General features: G+C 47.1%; 2 protein-coding genes and 1 long non-coding RNA gene across 3 annotated transcripts; 1 reads left to right on the forward strand and 2 right to left on the reverse strand.

Moving 5' to 3' along the window:
- Window positions 1-2,204: 2,204 nt before the first annotated feature.
- LOC126527264 (uncharacterized) lies at window positions 2,205-5,718 on the reverse strand. Its single transcript, XM_055068638.2, has 3 exons — window positions 5,632-5,718; window positions 4,076-4,100; window positions 2,205-3,584 (listed from the first exon to the last, which is right to left on the reverse strand). Exons 1-3 carry the CDS (start codon window positions 5,668-5,670, stop codon window positions 2,299-2,301), a joined length of 1,350 nt encoding a protein of 449 aa, XP_054924613.1. The 5' UTR covers window positions 5,671-5,718; the 3' UTR covers window positions 2,205-2,298.
- Window positions 5,719-6,236: 518 nt separating this feature from the next.
- Window positions 6,237-17,817, forward strand: LOC129383790 (uncharacterized). The gene is made up of 3 exons (XR_011890264.1): window positions 6,237-6,356; window positions 10,781-11,206; window positions 17,324-17,817. It is a non-coding gene; the product is annotated as an uncharacterized lncRNA (long non-coding RNA).
- LOC126527269 (uncharacterized) lies at window positions 10,299-18,041 on the reverse strand. The gene is made up of 2 exons (XM_050175042.3): window positions 17,873-18,041; window positions 10,299-11,282 (listed from the first exon to the last, which is right to left on the reverse strand). The coding sequence occupies exons 1-2, from the start codon at window positions 17,952-17,954 to the stop codon at window positions 10,720-10,722; spliced, it is 645 nt and encodes a 214-aa protein (XP_050030999.1). The 5' UTR covers window positions 17,955-18,041; the 3' UTR covers window positions 10,299-10,719.
- Between the last annotated feature and the right edge of the window lie 4,555 nt (window positions 18,042-22,596).

Here is a 22,596-nt window from a genome sequence, read left to right on the forward strand (position 1 = left end):
ATTTGATTGCCATCATATTAGGATAATCATCAAAGGTCATCGTTAACCACAACGGTTATGCTAATGAACTATGTCTAAGTAGCCTAAAGTTTCAGACGACAACTGGCTGATTTCCACACATCGTCTCAACGGCTGTATACTGTGCAGCGGGGTCAGAGGCTCTCCTGCCATTCCTGTTGAGGACGTCAGCGCACAGCCACCCACGGCCTATCAATCTGTCGACGTGCCATCTGTAAGCCATCGACATTGGGTGCAGGCAACTTCGAAGCTCCCACGAAAACACTTTCGAGAAGTGCTGCTTTCAAAATTCCTTCTTTTGCGTCTAGAAAGTAGGGATTATTGATTGTGATCATAAAGTTGCTGTTGATGCTAATCATGATGACGTCTAGTGGGACCCTGTTTGAAAGGGGGCAGCGACAAATGGTCACCCAACCTGCTAGCGCTAATCAGAGTTTAATATGCGTATTACGGTCTAGCATTTTGGCTAACTGTGATTTATCAGGTAAGTTTACCTGTGCCTGTAACGTATCTTCCGTACTTTTCTTCCGCCAATACTATAAACACATCTCGCATATCTCGACCACTCACCAGTTAGTGTTCCATCAGCTCGAACCTTAGGTGCAATTCAGCAGTCTGTCACCAAAATATCGTGGCGAAGCCATGATTTAGCCAAACATTCATGGCCCAAATGCTCATGCTCATCTAGTATAGAAAGGTGACACAACTCTGTACTTGTCTGGCATTTGTCTCTATGTGCTCTCTATCACCATCAAAGTATGTCCTTACTTTAGAAGGATAGGCACTAAATGAAGACACTGAATGGAGTACCTATATGAAAAGATACAGAACTGCTAAATGCTACAGACTTGTTTCGTTTTCGCGTCGCTTCACAAAGCAGTGCCACCCGCGTCTTTAGTGTCTGTAGGAAAGGAACGCGCTCTGTTCCCACTCAACGTTGTACCTTAGACGCACCAACTGGATATTGGCTTGCTCGAAGTGCCTCCGCCTAGCGCTGTATCACAGTGTGTCCTATACGGCCTTCAAGCTTAAAACCCCTAAAGGCAAGATAGATGAATAGATATATGTATGTTTATTCAGACAGGGATTGCTGAATAATCTTTTTTTTAAGAGCGTCAGGGGATGGGAAAATACAAGGATGCTGCAACCGGACCGCGGTCACGTGGGCTATAGAGTTTGTGTATGAGGCGGACGTCAGGATGAAATCAAGCGCGGATCCCCAGTGGGGAGCCGCTGATCGGGTCTGGGTTTCGCAGTCCTTCATCGCGGCTGCATGTAAGTGTTTAGCTTGTAGAGCTGCGTGTGCCCGACAATCTCAAATTAGCTGTCGAGCCGTTGGTGGGCTCAGCATATGTAAGTCAGAATATTCTTGAACACTTGGCTTTTGATCGGTTCGATGTTCTTTGTCATCTTCGATCATGGTTGCCAGTGAGGCGGTTGTGACCGTCGTTTCGAGCGGTTGTTTCCTCTCCTGCTAGTGTAACACATCCACCGTTTCCTCACATCCGGTCCGGCGTCAAGGCAAAGCGACAGAAAAGCATATAAAATGGACGTAATCTTTTGCGGAAAGTAAAACCACCTGTATCTTATTTCGGGCCACGAGGGATACCACTGGCACCGTGTTTATCTGCTTAGTAAAGCCACACATTTAAAACTGTGCGAATTATGCGCCAGTATGAAAGCTGAGGATGTGAAAACTGTTATTTAACGTGCCACATTCATGACTGTGTCTTTGGAAGTGCATTTACATATACACCTTTTGCGGTGTCGGAGGCGCCTATACTTTACGAATTGCGACTGTCAAGTACGCCTGCTCTTTACAGTTTAGCATATAGTACAGAACTAGCATGTTACGGCCTCAATCGAACCTAGGAACATGCAAGCACTCATCAAGCTTTTCATAAAGAGCTTAAGAAGGAGCCAAAGGGATAGCGGGACATGGTTTCAGTACCTCAGGGTCTCTGCTTCCCAATAAACGTAAAAATGGAATCCAGCCCCTGTATGTGTACTAAAAGAAGGAAGAGAAGAGGGAGTTAACGCTTTATGCGGAGTATGATGGCATAAAGTTAGTTTCAACAGCGCGGCCTTCGGGGTCGTGCAATGCGTTGCATTGTCTCGGAGGCCATGGGTGTTTTATAATTCCGACATTTGCTCTCCGTAGTGTCGTCAATCAACAGTGAGCGTCGTTACATTAACAACAAAATAATTTTATTACTGTTTAAGCACCCGAACAAGTCTTTACACTGTCGCACAAGCAACACTTATGCACTCTTTCAGGTATTAACGGCCAGCGAATTGTTGAGCGGCGGCTTGTTGGTAAGCCTGCTGGGCAGCAGCCTGTTGAACGAGACCACCCTTCATGGCTCCCTTGAGAGCTCCCTGGACTTGCGCTTGAGCTTGCTGTTGAAGCAGACCACCCTTAACGGCTCCCTTCAGGGCTCCCTTGACCTGTGCGGCTTGTTGTTGCTGAAGGAGGCCTCCCTTGATAGCTCCCTTGAGGGCACCCTTGACCTGTGCGGCTTGCTGTTGCTGAAGCAGACCACCCTTGATGGCTCCCTTGAGGGCTCCCTGAACTTGCGCTTGTGCTTGCTGCTGAAGCAGTCCACCCTTGATGGCTCCCTTGAGACCTCCCTTGACCTGTGCAGCTTGCTGTTGCTGAAGCAGACCACCCTTGATGGCTCCCTTGAGGGCTCCTTGAACTTGCGCTTGTGCTTGCTGCTGAAGCAGACCACCCTTGATGGCTCCCTTGAGACCTCCCTTGACCTGTGCGGCTTGCTGTTGCTGAAGCAGACCACCCTTGATGGCTCCCTTGAGGGCTCCCTGAACTTGCGCTTGTGCTTGCTGCTGAAGCAGACCACCCTTGATAGCTCCCTTAAGAGCTCCCTTGACCTGTGAGGCTTGCTGTTGCTGAAGGAGGGCACCCTTCACGGCTCCCTTGAGAGCTCCCTGGACTTGCGCTTGTGCTTGTTGCTGAAGAAGGCCACCCTTGATGGCTCCCTTGAGGGCTCCCTTGACCTGTGATGCTTGTTGTTGCTGAAGGAGGGCACCCTTCACGGCTCCCTTGAGAGCTCCCTGGACTTGCGCTTGTGCTTGTTGCTGAAGAAGGCCACCCTTGATGGCTCCCTTGAGGGCTCCCTTGACCTGTGATGCTTGTTGTTGCTGAAGGAGAGCTCCCTTGATGGCTCCCTTGAGACCTCCCTTGACCTGTGCAGCTTGCTGTTGCTGAAGCAGACCACCCTTGATGGCTCCCTTGAGGGCTCCCTGAACTTGCGCTTGTGCTTGCTGCTGAAGCAGACCACCCTTGATAGCTCCCTTAAGAGCTCCCTTGACCTGTGAGGCTTGCTGTTGCTGAAGGAGGGCACCCTTCACGGCTCCCTTGAGAGCTCCCTGGACTTGCGCTTGTGCTTGTTGCTGAAGAAGGCCACCCTTGATGGCTCCCTTGAGGGCTCCCTTGACCTGTGATGCTTGTTGTTGCTGAAGGAGAGCTCCCTTGACGGCTCCCTTGATGGCTCCCTTGGACTGGTATTGTTGTTCTAGGAACCGTGCTTCTTCGCTAAGATGCCGTCCTAAATGAGAAGGAAAAGGGAATCAGTTGTACATTGGTGTGACCAGTTTTCGAGAAGAAATGGGCACCTAAGAAGGCTGAGGAAGTTATGAAGTCATTGCTGGTGAAACTTTTTAGGATGCACTGAAGTGTCCAAACCTTTTCTCATACAATAATGTATGTACGCAGGGTGGTTGTAAAGATCTTGAGAGGCTATGCTATGGCAAGGCATTTACCGAAGTGAGAAGGCAGACACTAGAAGTGCGTATTCTATTCCGAAGCTCCGAGTAACGGAACCTAGCACTAGTTAGTTTGTTACTTGTTTAGCAAACTAGGCACATATCAAAGGAAAAAAATTATTGGGCTGGAATACCCGTAGAATGGGACAGTAGAGTAGACTGAGGAAAAGGCATAAGATCTATACAAGTTTGTAGATATTCTGGCTATGTGTAGCTCGTGTTTCCAAATGGCTAGCGCGCCAGCTGTACTATTGCAGAAGGAGCTCAACCTTACCCTGGACCAGCGAACAGGCGAAAAGCTGTAAAAAATAGCAAGGAGAAACAGCGTTAGGACATAGAGCTGAAGCCGAATGTAAAAGTGAGAGAAATACAACGTATGAAAGGTCTACTCTTAAAACGGTGATTAAAGTGTCACTCACATACTGACAATTTCCCCAATATTGTTCATCTCTTTTTAGAAACACTTCGCAATCAGGTTTTGTTCAACATCATTTATGGATTCTATGAAATTATTCCAAAATAAACGTGCTAATAAACAAAATATTAAGAAAGAAATCCTACTTGATTTAGGAGTCCAGGAAGAAAGTGAGAACACTTTGCTGGGTCAATTGGCACTGTATTATTCAACGGACATAACCTACTCAAATGCGCACGCGAAACGACGACGTTTTTCCTCTGGCCCATCTTTATGTGTGGTGCCTTAAAAATCTGAAGTGTGCAAGAGCCCGCACCCCGCCAGCTCTACGCGAACCTGTGACATTCTTTCATAAGACGAACCTGCACACATAATTTTGCGATCCGCAAACGATAGGGCTAAAAAAATTAATGTGAGGACCCTGCATAGAGTAGATTTTTTTGCAAGCTCCGACCAAGTGCCGAATTTCGGTTGAGCTGAATTAAAGCTTGCTCTTATTGCAGCCCTTGGTACCTCTTTTACTTATCAGTGGTAGCAGGAAGGCATACCTGTCAGAAGTCCTTATTAAAAGCTTGGTAGGACTAAGGCTGCTATACATCAAGCCTGAGTAAAAAACTGTAGATTAGAATTTTCCAGCAATCTCGTATAATTAAATATCCAATGAAAGGAGGAGGCATCTGCAAGCTGGGCGAATAACTTTGCAGTCTCGAGAAGCTATCTCTCCGTGGAGGAGTGTCCTTCAGACTTTCTACTTCTCACTTCATTCTAAGTGGAGCCATGCTCCATTAACATTTCAGACACAATCAGCGTCGGCGACATCATCATCATCATCGTCGTCGTCGTCATCATCATCATCATCATCATCCCCACCACGGCCACCATCATATCGTACGTCTACTGTACGACGAAGGCTTAATTCTCCTTGCAATCGCCCATTGCGAAAAGTCAGCCTTGCATTGGCCTACTCTTTCACGCCTGATTCCTTTACTGCAATTCACCACTAATTATGCTCTACACACCGCATGATCTGCCCTACCCCATTGCTTACTCTTAATATCAATCCGAATAAAAGCCAAGCCTTTCGCTGTGCTAATCTGTCCGGGAAAACTTAAGCCTTCTCTAACACCGTTTCCTCTGTAATCCTTACCACTCTGAATAATCGGATTTAAAGCGCATGCAACAATGCGGAACCACAAGAAACTTAGCATGAATCGATATTTTGAGTAGCACGATTTTCGCCATAGCTGGATTTCCTGCAAACATCGCTCCTATTGCATCCTTCTTCACCCGAGTCCCGGCCGAATAAGGCGCACCGTTTCCGAAAGGACTTTGCGTTTTCTAGCTCGCAGTGGACGCTGGAAGGGGCTCTAAGACAGCGAACCTTCTACGAATCTCGCAAAGACTCGCTTGCTTACCGCAGCGGCGACCGCCAAGGGGAAGGCGAAGGTCCTCATCTTGGTCACTGTCACACTTTGAGCCTGCCCGAAAGTGATGCTCCGATGCCCCGGTGCCCGCTAGATATACCCCTCCGCGGCCCGAAGGCGTGATCGAAGGGGACACAGCCAGTTGGATCGCACACGTTTGATTCGTGGCGGCCGTTTTACGGCCTTTCCGAAACCAACGGTCCTTACGACGGTGTCCCTCCGTGGAGCTACCTATCCGTCATAAACTTACCGCCGGGATGCGCATCCATAAATCTCCAGATACCGAGACGGGCAATCGCATGTAGGTACGCGAGCGCGAGGGCCATTAATGCCGTCTCGGATTTAATGCATTCCATGCCTGACGAACAGGAAAAACAAGCGACACAGGCAAAAAAAAATAATAAACTCTAGCTCCTGACGCCGCTGGCGTTTAATGCTTAGAGTGAGAGATGCGCTCGCTGTGGCTCGCCAGGCTTCCTTACTTCCTTTCTCTTTGGTGTTTTTTTTTTGTGCTGTAATGAAACTATTAAGAATGATTAATGAGCATCGGGTGCGTAATCGGGAGACTGAAGCTCGTGACAGCTATGCCCAGGCTTACATGTCTCCAGGGGTCGGAAGCCGGTCTGTGGCGTCTTGACACCAGAGGGGCACCCTTTCGAACAGTGATGCCGATTGTTGACGAATGCGCGTAGCATGCGCTTGTGCGTGTGTGTGTGGTACGTACGCTTTCTCTGTCGCACGCTTTTGCTGTAGCTCGCAGCTTCGTCCACCACTGTTGAAGTGAAACTAAACTTAGCGAGTTCCAAGTACTCGAAAGACTTAGGTAAGCGAGTTTCTAGCGGTCCAGCGAACGTTTTGCGGTGACGGTGTCAAATTGTGACTTAGTAACATCTCGGTGAGGGCTAGTTGGTCAAGTCTTTAAAACTAAGCTGAAACAGCATGACTACACAAGGACACACACACACAAACGCACACCACAGACCAGGCGCTGACTTTCAGCCAATCGTTGTATAGCCTATAATTTGGCGACGTTTATCGAACTTGAGTGCTTTGCACATCCTTTTCACATGTCCCCGTGAAATAACTTCTACGGGTCCAAAGAAGGCAATGACCTCAGGTAACGCGATTCATCTTCGCAGGTAGTAGGCCAAGGAGCGCGACTGGCGAGTTTAAGTTGATGGCGATGAGGTTGACGCTTGCGTATGCTGCATGTTGCAAGGTTTCAGCGATAGGAGGAAGGATCCCGTTCTAGAAGACATTTTTCATAAGTAAGCTAAAACAGCGTGAATAAACAAGGACACGCCAGTTTTGAGCGACAGGTGTAGAGACACGGTAAAGTGACTGCCATGCGAGTCCACAATGTGCCGACTCAGATTTGAGAAAGTTCGACTGATGCCGAGAAAAAAGGTGAAACCAAGATTACAAACGCAAAAAAAAGTTGGTGCTGCGGGTGTCAAACGGATAATCCTTCAATATAGTAATGAACTCGCACTTTTGCTTCGTAGCTTCGAAAGCGGCGAATTGTAAGACTACAGCATGGAGGCAGACAAAGAAAGCGATCTTTATATTTTTCGCTCTTTTTTTGCTACCTGGCACGTCCTCGGTTAATCTTCCGGTCTTTCCCTGTTCGTCCCTCTCTTCACTTGGATAGCCTTCACTTCCTTATCCCTTGTGAAGCTTCGTTCTTGCCGAAATATACTCCAGTTATCGGCAAGTACTTTAAGGTATTGCTTATCATAACCACCACTACAGCATTACAAACAGGTCTCCAATACTTGCGTATTTGCATGCAGCAGAATGTAAGACACCCCTTTTCCGTAGGTTTCATAGCTAAGCATGATATACACGCTCTTAGGGCAGGCAGTGGGCATAGGGAGAGTAGGAGGCGACTATATTTTGTTTTTGTAAGAGTCAAGGCACAAAAAAACATTGAAACGAAACTCGGCTCATGGGGTGTAACGTCCTAAGGCGACACAGCAGCCATGGTGGACAACGTAGTTGTAGGTTTCGGAATTCATATCTGATTAACATGCCTGTCTCTCTCTTTATGTGTATCTTACATGAAAATATAAATTGACTTCTTTAGATTCGGTCGTCTCATTTCGTGCTGCCAACGTTCCAGTATGTCCGCTACAATTTAAAGGGAAGTTTTCCTTGCCTACCATTCCGAGGTTTGGCCTGGATCGGTCGGTCGCTTGACGGGTTCTCGCCGAGTAGTTTAAACCTCGCTAAAAAAAATTCATGTCCATCACCGGGATTCGACCTGGCAGCGTAACAGCCTTTAGGCTACAAAAAAAATTTTGTTATTACATGGGATCACAGAATATTCCGAAAAACAAAGCGGTACAGAAGTTTAAGGTGATTGCAAACGCATTCGAAAGTCATGCGAGCACGCGAAAGCGTGCAATAATGGCATCCAGTCCTGCGGTGTTTCATGTACAGCGTACCCACTACGAATGTAAGCAGCAGATTTCCGAAAAAAAAAAAAACAACGACCGAGTGGTGCACGGGGGTTCAGCGTGCCTGTCGCACATTCTACTGCGCAAACACCCATATAGGCTTAGTAACACGAACATGTCACGTGGAATAAGTTGGGCCATCCGGGGTTATGTAAGGTGTGCTGGAACGCGGCCGATAGGGCTGAGCACCGAACCCGTGACCTTGTGATTAGCAGCAGAACTTCGTAACTACTGCACCATCTTTGAGGGGTTTGAAGCGAAGTCACGGGCTTTTACGTCGCATTCAGATTGGGCTCTAACGTGAACCAAGTACACTAGGGGAACTCTATAGGCACGAAATTTCAGAGTTGTCCTTGTGGTTCAATTTGTAAACGTGCCGTGGACATGCACTGCAGATTAATGAAACTCACTGAACCGGATTTAGGCTACTTACTATACAGGACTCGGGCTGCTTAAATGGCCTGTCGGAGAGCTTGCACTGTGCCAAATCCGCGTGTTGACGACATGCCAGCTGATAAACCAGCGTGGCATTTATCGTGTTTTTGCAGCAGTTCAAACTCATGTAGGAGGCAAAAATGCCGCGCGCTATAAAGGGTACCTAAATGCTGAATATCACACAAAGAAAGCGAAACCTGGGGCCAGCATGTACTCAAGAGGCCTGCGTTCCAGCTCTACAAGCATGGGAACTACTTCCAACGCATAAACATGTATAAACTTCGTCTTTCTCTTTTCGAACGCCGTCATGGCTTTCCATGTGAAGCTTCTCGAGGCTTGCTTGTTTTCTTGAAATCGTTGCGGCAAAAGTTAGTTTAGCTCCTAATTGCTACCATTGTGTACAGTCAGAACATCGCATAGGATCAGGTATTTTCTGGAATGTCAGCATTATTTGCATTTTCATGGTTGAATGTCAGGTGCAATTGAGTGATCTAAAGTCAAAAGCTTCATGCTTGGATCCAAGATAAATCCCCTTGTGTAAACGTTGGCTACAAGCTTTGGCTTCTCTTGTTCGTCCATTGTTGATAACTTCGTCTTCATCTTCCTGTGAGCCGCTTGTCTTGTTGGGACGTCTACCATTAGAGACACGCAGATGGTGTCCGAAACGTGTTGGCCGTGATATGTTTACGGCTATGCAATTAGTGTCGGTGCATGCAGTCTGCAAAAGCATAGCCTTCGATATCAGTTTTTTTTCACTCAGAGGCAACCGCTGCTGTGGTGTGAGTTTGGACACCACCTGTACTCTAAGTCGCCGTGATTTGTACGCGTGCTGAAAGTTCCATAATAAGACCAATTGCTTGTGTACACTTAACACTCTCGAGACCTAAAGAAACGCCAAACAGGAAGTACGCAAAGCGAACCTGGAAGAATTGTAAAAAATCTGGAACGGAAGCCCTCAGCGAAGGCATGCCAGAAAGGTCCATGCGTCAGCCACTGATTTTCACGCTGGTTGAACAATTCCAATGCCAGATTGGTTTATATGATAGTACAAAGCTATAATGTACAAGTGTATACAATCTGTTATCAGCGGGTGACCCATACTACACAGTCCGGGCTGCCACGCGAGTTTGCGGTTAACCACATTCTTCTGTCCATATAGATGCAAACTGGTCGCTGCCAACAAGTATGCAAAAGTCTGCCGCGTTTCGGCAATGAACACGTTAACGTTGCAGTAAATGCTTTAACTGGCACTATTCAGGGGAAAAATAAGTAATTTAAGAACCTGCTGCTCAGTTCACGGTTCAAATTAAAATTAAATTATGGTGTTTTACGTGCCAGAACCAGGATATGATAATGAGGCACGCCGTAGTGGGGGACTCCGGACTAATTTTCACCCCCTGGAGGTTCACTCTTAAAAGGGACGCCATATTTAGCATTCTATCTTGCGCAACTTCAAGAAATCTTGGCAATTTTCCCGAAAATTAGTGGTGGATATAACGCACGAGACAGAAATAAATTGACGAAGAATTACTGTGGATGCTTTCTTGTCTGGTTTGAGCAGTAATCGGGGCTTGTACTCTAGTCAGGTTCTCCCTTGAAGTGTGGGTGATACTGCAAGTGTTTCAGTGAACTGTGTAACCTTGACGCCCCACATTTATTATATAAGCTGGACATAAAAGACGTAAAAGGAATTGTCACTTGGAAGAAAAACGCTAGAAGCATTCTGGTGCAGTGATAACGCAGCATGAACACAGAAAGTGGACGCAATTTTCAGCGCTAACTTCCCTCAGCACTTTTATTTCCTGGTACAGAGCCATATGCATACATCCGCCTCTATCCCTCTTCAAGGGCGCCATGGTACATGTACAGTGCTTAAGTAATTGAAAACGAGAGCAGCACGGAAAGATCTAAAACGTGCTGTTGTCAGCGGCTAAAATCCCAGCTGGGGCAGAAACATGGGTTCCTTGATTTTGAGGCTGACAGAGAGGGTTTGCTCATTCGCCTGTCACCAGATGTCGCTATGGTTGGCCGGTACATGCAGAATGAAACAATGTTTTGCCAAACGCTGAAACGAGTAGTCTTAAGTACACAGCCTATGGTAATGCATGCGGGTGAGTTAGTCCTTTGTCATTCGGTCTCGCGAGGCGGTTTGTCTCGAGCCATGCCGTCTGCAAGACGTGCCTTCTCAGAAAGGAAGCAGGTCCGAGAACGAGATGCGACTGCAGCTCTGCTCGACGCGGTCGCAGTTGATGCCCTGCAGGAGTGCCAGCAGACGGCCGACGTGCTTCACGTACGGCTCGGGAAGGCCGGCCAGTTCCATGCGCAGGTGCACGTTGGTTCGAGCCGTCTCGGTGAGGCGGCAGATGGCGCTGAGTCCGCACGTCGGGCCTCCGGTCTCCGTGGGCGCCGTTCGGTGACCCAGGGGCACGACGAGCGCAGCCAGGGCCGACGCGGCTATGAGCGCCGGCAGCAGAATCCCGGTGGTGCGCAGCAGCCACAGCAGCAAGAAGCCCAGCACGACGGCGACGACGGGAAAGCCTATCGGCTTTGGCAGATGCCGGCCCTGGGCCAAGACCGCAGTCTTGACGGCAGCGGCTGGCGTTGCGTGCAGGAATGGCGACAATGGCGGAGCGGCAGCGCCGTCCTCCTTGGCCGCGACAGCCGCTGCGTCGGTATGCGGCGACGCTCGTTGCATTTTCGCCGGAGTGTCGCACGTGATTTGAGTCTTGGGGAACCGGAGCTGCGGAACTAGAAAGAAAGCACCAGAGCGTACTTAAAACATTCGCTCACTAGTTCTTCACGGTACAAAGTGATTGTGAAAGAGGTCTACGTAAAAACAAAGCTGTTACTCAATGACAGGTAGCAGGTACAGACCGCAACGAAAGATTACGGACGGCCGGATCTGCAGGAACGCTGGGTTTCCGAACGGTTTGTGACCGTAGCAAGTAAAACTTGGTAACAGTGCGTTATTCGCATGTCCTATTACATGCCGCAAATCCTAATACCAGACTGTGTGCCCGAGCTGCGGAGACACAGCATTTTCTCACACTCCGGCAGTCTGCGAACTTTTAATGCCGACTGCACCTCTGTTCTTTTTTGTCGATGACGGTGACATAGCAACATCAGAACTAAACGTGTTTTACACGAGCACGACAAACGAACTAAAACATAAGAGCATATTAAGGCACAACAACCAACACGACCTGAGCTTCGGTTTCCAAATAAGTCTAAGATATATGCAACATTTGACGAAACACACATCAAATCCTGAATCAGCAGTATTCAATATGCGCTTACACAATATTTGAGCCACAATAAGCAATAATTCTGAGAGTGTTTATTGTAGTGCACATGCTGCCGATGTCCTATAACTATCGGGGATACTCAGCGCTTCGAGCCATCCAAGCGCTCATAGATCACACAACCAATACATGCCACGAGCGCTGTGATTTTCCCGGAGCCGCTGACGTAATACTTCAGTCACACCATCGCTCCGCCGCCCTGCCATGCCGTCCTTCGAACATCTATCTGTACATTGTTATATTCTTAGAATATGACGTCGCGTTCTCCCGCTGCAAACTGCGATGCCAGTCAGCGAGTAGCCTCACGATGATTGTTGTTCAGAATCATTTGGTTCTTATGATACAAGGACGCATATGAAGGCCCACGTGAGAGCGTTCGGGGACGCCTACTATAGGTGCGTGGGAATGTTCAAGACAATATATTCCTAATTCTATGTGTGCAGCTATTGTTTACAAATAGCAAACAGACTTGTGTTACGTAAGTTCGCTCGCTATGCAAAGTATGATTTCATTAATTACTAATTACTTGTTCTTGTTCTAACTATTCCACCTCATTTGTGAAAACACCTATTTGTGCATAGTGTACACTGCCTGAGCAATGTTTCAGCTTGTTGCCATATTAAGTTGTCTGCAGCAACTGTTTCATGTACTTGAGCAAGTTGTGCAAGTGATCAAGGCATTACGATCTGCGAAAGAGTAATTCCGCTGTAAAATCACTCGGGTAAGAACCCGCCGTAAAGCGGCTGTGGCGTTGCGATGAACTAAGCCCGATGGCGTGGAATCAAAACCCGGCCACGGCGGTCCCGTATTTCGATGGCGCCGGGGAAATGCAAAAGATAAAATAAGAATATAATAACACTGAAAATTAAATTATGGGGTTTTAGGCGCCAAAACTACGATATGATTACGAGGCACGCCGTAGCGGGGGACTCCGGAAATTTGGACCACCTGGGGTTCTTTAACGTACACCTAAATCCAAGTACACGGGTGTTTCCGCATTTCGCCCCCATCGAAATCCGGCTGCCATGGCCGGCTGGATTCGATCACGTGACCTTGTACTTAGCCGCACAACACGATAGCCACTAAGCAATTGCGGTGGGTGAAATGAAAAAGAAAAACTAAACAAAGACGTCCATGTACCATCCATTGAGTTCACGTTAAAGGACCCCAAGTGGTCAAAATTAACTGAGAGTCCCCCACTACAGCGTGCCTCATAATCAAATCGTGGTTTTGGCACGTAACACCCTAGAATTTATTTGAGAACTCGTGTGAGAATGTAGTAACAGAAGCCTGGTTTAGGACAGCGGATAACTTAGTCAATTTTGATCTTATTTTGCGATTCGAAGCAGCTTATAGTAAAAAGCTGGCCGTGGCCACATTATCGGCAGCCACGATAACAGGCCGATGGAAAGGTTTCCGACAGTTCCTTCTAATTGGCTGCCAGCAGAACGTAAATTTATCAATGATTAGCATGCGCTTTAACTGCAGAGTGATGAGAAGCTCGTGATGAGTACGACCTGCGCGCGTCCTGTGAAAACTTTTGGTGTGCAGTGTAAGCGTCAGAAGTTTACGGACCACGGCATGTGAAATGATTGAATTTCCCGGCGGTGTCTCACCGTAACCAGCAAATTCCTACAACACTATGTTGTTCGCCTGCACTTACAGGTTAGAAATATCAGGCACCGGACCCAGGCTGCGGAAATATTAAGGTTTTTCTCAATTGTCTTGGTCCGCAAACTTTTTTGAAGTAGACTGCACAGTCAACGAGCGTGCTTACGTCGAAAGTGGCAACGCCACTTAACACCACCGTATTTAACAGCCATTTATACGCCTAAACCATGCAAGTACAACGTTCAAATTTGGGGACATTTTTTTCGCTGGCTTCTAACATGTAAGCTTCGACGCTGCAATCGTCCTGCGCTCACCAAAGCGTGGCGGTCCTTGAGGTGAACAATTTTGCGTGGATGGACGTATACAGAACGACACGACGTCAGATTCTCAATTTCAACACCATGGTGCATGACCATGGAATCTTGCAAGAGAAAGTTAGGCGCGTTTGTATGACTTTCACGGCTGACTAAACGGCGCTAAACAGAAGACACGTGTGACACGTACTTGTAAACAATGTCGTGTCCTGTTCTCGTAAACGTCTTCTTATCTACTTCGCTCATGTTGTTTAATTGAATTGAATTTTGAGGTTTTACGTGCGAAAACCACGATCCAATTATGAGGCACGCCGTAGTGGGGACTCCGGTAATTTCGACCACCTAGGGTTCTTTAACGTGCACCTAAATCTAAGTACACGGGTGTTTTCCCATTTCGCCCCCATCGGAATGCGGCCGCCGTGGCCGGGATTCGATCCTGCGACCTCGTGCTGAGCAGCCCAACACCATAGCCACTAAGGAACCACGGCGGGTTCATGTTGTCTACTTTGCGCTGGTTAGCATATTATGGAATATTGACAGTTTTAGTACAGGCAATTGCATTGCCTGAGCACCTCTATTCAGGGCATGAAGATACATTAGCATGCCACTCCAGTGACAAGCGTCCGAGACCCTGCATGCTGCTTACCGGTCATGCAACGCTTGCAACCGCTTATTGTAACCATCATGTGTGCACGGAGCAGATTTCTGCTTGCCTTAGAAGGGGACAAGCGGTAAGGGTAATCTCGGGACGAGTCCAAGATGGATCCAAATAGGTGGCGAAACTTCGGGCGAAAGGCGGTTCAGAACAAATTGTCACCGACATCAGCAAGGGTGGTTATGGGAGCAGCGATTGAAGCGTGACTATGTTTGGAGGGAACAAACATTGGGAAAGAAAAAAAAAGCGCTTTTTTAAAATTAAAGCGAGACACAGATTCATTCAACGAAAATAATATTCCTAATCAATTTTATATATGCGTGACGAGTAAAGAAAATACAACTCTTATTTTATCACTATCAGTAAATACCGTTTTCTGAGTGCTCTCGCCGCTCTCGCTTGCAAATCAATGTAGCTCTTGAACTGTGCAGAAAGGCGCGCTCGTAAACTTCACCTGTTAGAATACGCCCCCCTCACACATAGTGCTGTTTTGCTTGTCGACGTTTGTCTGAATTTGGTGACGCGGGTACCTTCGTCGTTTCTCAAGCTGTTCAGTCAAAAGTAGTGAGTTACGACCGTCAGACAATTATTTACTTTAGTTCTTTTCGTGTGGCTGCGCAGGCCAACGGGCTTGGCGTCGGACGATAGAATCAGCACTCTGTACCTAAAGCTTTCGTCGGCCTCCAAAGAAAGTATGTTCTATTCAGAAGTGAGACTTCGACACCGGTACGGCTGACTTTTTGTTTTATCGCTTTCCGCGCTGAAAGCTCGAAACGCCCATCGAGTAGAATGTCAGGGCAAGGCACTTGAAGATACAGCTCTAATGGTAGGCCAGCAAAACAAATTTCGCGCCTTTGAGAACAAAATGACGTCACTTCTGTTTTTAAAGGATATGGCGTCACATTGTTCTTCAGCCGGAAGTGTTCCCTCCTCGAACAGATGGCGCTAAGTCCCATATGAACTGCCGATGAACCGCAATGTTTTGAACGTATGGGCTTCTATGGAAGATTCGCTGCCAGGTACATTTACCTCGGCGAGTCTTTCACGGGCTGAAAGAAACAGTCTAGCAAACGATGCCCTAACAGGTGTACACCTCGCACGCATGCGCAGCGAATAGCATTCCTTGCCTTGTATGTGTTTCCTGAAGTGACACGGCTCTGACCGCCCTTCCAGTCGGTACGCCCAACTCCGCTCAAAAAAATTACGCGTTGATGCACTGCACAGAACTGTGTAGAATGTGCACCTTCGATAAGCACCTGTCCCGTAGCCACGAATGACGTGGACCATCAATTTGGCTGCAAAACGATGGACACGTACCCTCACATTCCGCTCACTCGACTCGGCGGTGGAGCGAAGTGGGGTGTATATAGTTTGGGCGAACTGGCAGCGGTTAATTTTATAGTCTTCGCAAAGCACACACGTGTAATGAAATAAGGGATAGGCGAAGACTGAAAGAGCGCTGACTTCCAACTAATTATATTTCTATGAAATACTAGTGGAAGAAAAAAAAAAGCAAAGCAACTGATAGTGACTGATACCGTAAATGAACTGTCATGTTCAAGAGCACGTGCCCACATTTGCCTCAAAACCTGGGAATACAGTCAAATTCGTATTTCGAGAGTGCAATGGCAGGTGCACCGAGACGCATCGCCATACTTATCGTCTCAGCCTAAATAATTTCGAAGTTAGCTGGGTTCTATGCTTGGAGGTTACTTTTCACTGATCGAAAAAAAAATGTGCTGGTACCCTCTTCGATGATTGTAAATGCGATTGAGTAGCCAGAACGAACGCTTTCCTTGCCGAGTCCGACCACCGATTAACCACAAGAAAGAGGCGAAACAGGCAAAGAATGCTATTCGCTGTAAAAGAGGTGCGCGACAGTGAATGCCACAACCTCTGGCCGCGACCGTTTTGCGTGAGCATCACAACAATATAAGCATAGTGTTGTCGCAGTCCAGTTGGTGATTCATGATTTGGCAAGTTACCGCAAAGTACACACGAGACTTGAAGAAAGGAACAACAAGAAGCGATTCATTCATCAGTGATCATCAGTTGTCAGCATACCGCTTCGTCTTGACCCTTTCTTCAAGACTCGCGTGTTCTTTGTGGTAATATCCCAAATCACAATAACGTTCACGACGTTATACGGGATCATCCCTGGCATTCACTGCCGCGACAGCGGTTTTGTCCTATACAGTACACATGAAATGTATCGTATTTATGTAGGTATATACTACGTGTTCTCAATATCGGCAGCGCGGACCACTCACACAGGTAGAGCACGCTGTAGGTTTACCAGCAGGACGCGACTCCCACCATTTGTAGGTTTACCGGCAGGATGCGGCTCCCGCCATTTGTAGGTTTACCGGCAGGATGCGGCTCCCGCCATTTGTAGCTTCACCGGCAGGACGCGACTGGACGCACTACACAGTCACGCTCACGCTGTCGTCAACAGACGGAACATGAGGTCTCAAGCGCGCATGAGCATCGACTTACGGTTTGGCAGTAGAGTGTAGTAGACGTCGACCGAACACGAACAGGGAGCGTATCCACTAAAGGTACAAACTACGAGAGCGTGCTAACCACCCGCCAGTGCGATCTGCCTGTATACCGAGTGGCATATAAGCTCGCTTATTCATTGTCATAAAAAGTGCGATTACACGCAGCTGCAATTAATCATGGTGTTGAGTGCAGGACCGGTGTGCCCTGGATAGCAGCACTGGAAATCGTTTGCGACCGGCGGTCTATTGTGTACTCGAATGACGTGTGACGATAATACGCGGCTAGGTGAGTGATGTATCGCTTGTTTCGCTCTGCGCAAAGAGATCAACTTAAGCCCTGAAGGCGCCAGCAAAAAATTGTTGCCATATCAGGTCATGACTTTCAAGCAATCTTGGCTCCATGCAGGTTTGACTGGGTCTGTCAACTGCCGATTACCAATCCTGTGGCAGGCACAGGCCACGAAAGGGTTACAAGGCTTCAGTTGGTTGTTCTTAAGTTGTGAAATTGGGATAAATGATGTATATCGCTCAAAGGAAATGCGTGAGCACACTTGGCGGGACATCGAACGCGCAACTTTCTTTTCATCGACACAGGGCGCACAGTCGAAGCTGAGAACTATACGGTTGCGAAGCGCGCTTTGGTATGCCATCTTGGAATACTAGTGCAGCGCAGACGAGATGAGGGTAGAAAAAAGAAAGCTCGCAAACACACAAACACACTTTGTGTTTCCGCTCTTCCCATGTCCTCGTCTCAATCGCACAACTATAGTATTCCATGCCGAGAGCCTTTAGGGGCTGATAGCCAGCGTTTTGACAACGGGACTTTGTTTTGGTCAGCGCTTATAGAACGTGTGCTACGTGTTTCTTCTGGTGCCCCTGTGCCTTTCTTTTTTGCGCTATGCCTCGTTTTTCTTAGGGAATACAGCCACCTTTGAAGCGCCGTCGCCTTACTCACCGAACAAGACGAGCATCGTGAAGCCCACAGTCACCAGGACGATGCTGAGGATCAGTAGGCAAACAACGGTTCGAGGACGCATGGTTGAAGGGCCCGGATACCGCAGGTGGCAGGCACCACTGTAACGCGGCTCGTATGCGTCGCTTAGTATGGTCACGTGGGCAACCAGGCAGTATCGTGCTTTGATAATAGCAAGGCTCTCATAACGACGATAACGTTCTGCGCGTAAGGTGACTGGAGCAGCGCCGTTGCATGATTCGTGGTCTGGTTAAAAAATGCTTCGTCACAACTTGCCCTTCCCTGCGGCATCTCCTTTCCTTGTAATTGTGGCATGTCGATGCTGTGCGCACATTTATCGATCAGTGCCGATTGTTAGTTTGAAGTTTGACACGAAGCGTTCAATGTGGAAGCAATTCTGTAGTCATATCCCGAATTTTATGAAAGAAAGTATGCAAGCGGCTTGGAAGAAGTATTCAAGCTATTAAACTGGGAAGGCTTGGGAGTAAGGATCGACGGCGAATAGCTCAGCAACCTTCGATTTGCCGATGACATTGTTCTAGAGAGAGAGAGAGAGAGAGAGAGACTGAAGTATTAAAGCGCCAAACAGACGGCACAAGAAGAGACACGGACGAGCGAGAGACGAGAGACAGAGGAAAGGGGCAAAGGCAGGGAGGTTTGCTACCCTACGCTGGGGAGAGAGGGGAGGGGGAAGTAAAGTGATAACAAAATAGACGTAAAGAAAGAAAGGAGCGTAGACATACATTGTTCTATTCAGCAATACTGCAGACGAGTTACAACAAATAATTGAGGACCTTAAGAGGAAGCTTTAGCTCGGGCACAACTCCGACGCGGCCTATTCAAATACATGTAAAACGCAAAAACGTTTTTCTGAGATAACCCCTGGACCGATTCTAATGAAATTTGTTGCATTTGAAAGAGAAAGTTAAATTCTAGTGACTGCTGGGAGCGGAATGTTGATTTTTGGGCTTGAATTTTCTTTAAAAAGTTTTCAAATATTTGACCGTTTGAAGAAAATGGAAGTACGATGTTTACAAATTCATAGCTCTGCATGAAGAACAAATATCATGGTTCTGTAAACGGCATCCATTAGATCATTCAAAGCGGACAAATTCGATATGTAATTTTACATCTTACGTGAATTTGTTACGTTGGTTACAAGGGTTCTGCAAGAGTTGTATTTTCCTAATACTAAATATTTTTATATTCATGTGTAAAATATCAATTTTGTCCGCTTTAGATGTACTATTAGATGCAATTCACAGAATTGTCTTATCATTTTTGGTTGTTGAGTTATAGAGTTGTAAACTTCATAGTTCCGCTTTCTAAAAATTTTCGATTTTCGACAATTTTTAATAAAAAATTGACGACCTACCTCAAGAACGTGACAAGAACAGTCACTAGATTTTAAGTTTTTCTTTTAAATGCAACAAACTTCGTCAAATTTGGTGCAGTGGTTGCCGAGAAAAACGAATTCTCCTTTTACATGTATTTAGATAGGAGCACCCGAGCTAAAGCGAGTGCAAGAGTGGGGTTGAGGATTAATATGCAGAAGACAAAGATAATGATGAATATCCGGGCAAGGGAACAAGAGTTCAGTATCGCAAGTCAGCCTCTAGAGTTTGTGAAGGAGTACGTTTACCTAGGTCAACTAATCACAGGGAACCCTGACCATGAGAAGAAAATTCACAGAAGAATAAAAATGGGTTGGATCGCATACGGCAGACATCGTGAGCTCCTGACTGGAAGCTTACCGCTATCATTTAAAAGGAAGTTATACAATCAGTGCATTTTACCGTTGCTGACATATGGGGCAGAGACTTGGAGGCTGACAAAGAAGCTTGAGAACAAGTTAAGAACCGCGCAAAGAGCGATCGAATGAAGAATGCTAGGCATAACTTTAAGAGACAGAAAGAGAGCGGTTTGTATCAGAGAACAAAAGGGTATAGACGATGTTCTAATTGACAGTAAGAGAAAAAAATGGCGCTGGGCAGGTCATGTAATGCGCAGATTAGATAACCGTTGGGCCATTAGGGTACACAATGCATAGCAAGAGAACGGAAGCGCAGTAGAGGACGGCAGAAGACTAGGTGGTACGACGAAATTAGGAAATTTGCGGGTGCTAGTTGGAATCGGTTGGCGCAAGACAGGGGTAATTGGAGATCGCAGGGAGAGACCGTCGTCCTGCAGTGTACACAAAATAGGCTTATGAGGATGATAATAATAATGATGATGATAATAATGATGATGATACAAGCTGCTTGGGGGGGGGGAGGGCAGACAGCCTCGTACGGTGCCCGTCACAAGGGGAGAAGATGCTGCTCTCTCAGCTGCCGGCACCCTCTGCTGGTAAATATTCAAATTGCTTGTCGAGAATGAAGCGCACTAAGTTTCCAGAAGAATACGGAACTTCAAGTATGCGTCATCAAACATAACCCCCTAGCAAACATTCTATGTGTTTTATCCCCGCGGTCAAAGTACGCACGCACGCACACATCTACCTCAGTAATGAGATCCGGCTGTAGGTACTGCAGATTTCGTACTACTTGCGTATGCCGAACCTTTGTGTTGTCTTCTCATTACATCTGAGGGCGCTTTGTTGCCACATTGTTTGACAAAACAGTGGCACCATCAGCCTGGTCATTCCAAATGAAGAAGGAAGGATTCTGCTTTTTTTCGCTCAGCCATCGCCGCAGGCGACAACCCTTATCGATGCAGACCCACTTAAACGTAAGCACATATGCTAACTAGCCAAGAAAACTGCCTTTTTAAACTGAAATAAATTGCGGGATCTAACGTTCCCAAACTGCACAGGGGGCGGGGGAGGGGAGATCGCCGAAGTGAGGACCCCGAATAATTTGGACCACCGGGAGTTCACCCAATGCAAAGTACATACGCTAGCGTTCTTGTATCTCACCTGTACAGAAATGCGGCCGCCGAGGCCGGGACCTACGTTATACCTCATGTTCAGAAGCGCAGCGTCACAGCCTTCTTTTTAATATCTTCGTTCTGATAATGCATGACCGCGTACGCTCCGAAGTGTCCCGAGTACGAGAGCATATTGGCTCTTTCTTCCCATCGCTCCGTTTGTGCTTTTAATAAATTGAAATTAATTATGGGGGTTTTACGCACCAAAACCACCTTCTGATTATGAGGCACGCCGTAGTGGAGGACTCCGGAAATTTTGACCACCTGGGGTTCTTTAACGTGCACCTAAATCTAAGTACACGGGGCTTTTAATAAACAACGCTTCGTAACGTGTAACGTAATGACTGAAACTTGCTAACAATTGAATACTATGATGTGAGCTTCATATCAATTGATGATTAAAACAAACGTTCAATTTTCTCGGGTCATCAGGAAAAGGTATTCGATTTGATTCTGGCACTATTCGATTCGTACTCGGATCGGCTTCACAATACTAATATTCGCGCACGCCAGTGAAGAAGCAGCCTTCTCCGTAGGAGCTCTTTCGAGCACGCTGCAAGCGCGCTTATGTGCCTCATTACGAATCCAAGCGGCAGGATCAGTTCGAGGGAACGCGCGCGAGTGTCTCTGCCACGCGTATACAGTCGTCCGAGATGCCTCCTACCTCGCGACAAGTTTTGATGCTTGCTCGCGGTTATCTCATTCTTTTTTATTATCCTTCTATTTTTTTCTTTGCCCCCGTGAATACGCACGCGGGTGAAATGTGCTCTTTATAAATAAAGAAGAAAGCGGAGGCAAGTAGCTGACTGCGAGCTCGCGGAGCGCCGCGTCTGCAGCTTCTGCACACGTTTCTATGAACTGCACGTCTGCAACTCCGCGTCGCCATTCGGAGCAGACGTGCTTTGTTCGCGAAAAAAAAAAAAAGAAGATTGTAGTACGTAGGTAAAATGCTTTACTTTCGCAAAATTTGGTGCAGTTGGAATGGGCCGACCATGACCTTTATCAGCATCATCAGCATCATGTTAATCAGCCTGGTTACGCCCAGTGCAGGGCAAAAGCCTCTCCCATACTTCTCCAACTACTAATATTGGTCATGTTGTTCCTGCAAACTTCTTAATCTCATCCGCCCACCTAACTTTCTGCCGCCCCCTGCTACGCTTCCCTTCCCTTTGAATCCAGTCCGTAACCCTTAATGACCACCGGTTATCTTCTCTCCTCATTACATGTCCTGCCCATGCCCATTTCTTTTTCTTGATTACAACTAAGATGTCATTAACTCGCGTTTGTTCCCTTATCCAATCTGATCTTTTCTTATCCCTTAGCGTTACACCTATAATTCTTCTTTCCATAGCTCGTTGCGTCGTCCTCAATTTAAGTAGAACCCCTTTCGTAAGCCTCCAGGTTTCTGCCCCGTAGGTGGGTACTGGTAAGAGCTGTTATACACTTTTCTCTTTATGGACCTTTATGGGGCACTATAACGCCGGTGACGAGGCACTACGGAAGTTTGAGGGCTTGAGTGTTATGCACTAAAATATGCTGACACAGTCCAATATACTCTTAAGCAAAGTTGCACCCTTTTGCCACACAACAATAATCATGTCTTGTCCGCATTTCCTTTCTTCAACGCTACGAGCCCGGTACTTCCAAGTCACGAACGGCATGCCTGTTATCAGCATAACAGAGCATTCTCGACAGGAAAGTTTTCAAGGAAGGAAACGCGAGCGAGACAGAATACGATTACTGTTTTGTGGCAGAGATACACCCCAAAGGGTGTAACT

The sequence above is a fragment of the Dermacentor andersoni genome, chromosome 9 (genome assembly GCF_023375885.2).
Source record: "Dermacentor andersoni chromosome 9, qqDerAnde1_hic_scaffold, whole genome shotgun sequence".
Lineage (NCBI taxonomy): Eukaryota > Metazoa > Arthropoda > Arachnida > Ixodida > Ixodidae > Dermacentor > Dermacentor andersoni.

Excerpts from the sequence above, each read along its gene's own strand:
- LOC126527264 (XM_055068638.2), bottom strand. The coding sequence starts at position 5,670 with ATGAGGACCTTCGCCTTCCCCTTGGCGGTCGCCGCTGCG. Across the intron at positions 4,101-5,631 it reads CCTTGGCGGTCGCCGCTGCG|CTTTTCGCCTGTTCGCTGGT; the intron begins GTAAGCAAGCGA and ends TATTTTTTACAG. Across the intron at positions 3,585-4,075 it reads CGCCTGTTCGCTGGTCCAGG|GACGGCATCTTAGCGAAGAA; the intron begins GTAAGGTTGAGC and ends CTTCTCATTTAG.
- LOC126527269 (XM_050175042.3), bottom strand. The coding sequence starts at position 17,954 with ATGCGTCCTCGAACCGTTGTTTGCCTACTGATCCTCAGCATCGTCCTG. Across the intron at positions 11,283-17,872 it reads CACGATGCTCGTCTTGTTCG|TTCCGCAGCTCCGGTTCCCC; the intron begins GTGAGTAAGGCG and ends CTTTCTTTCTAG.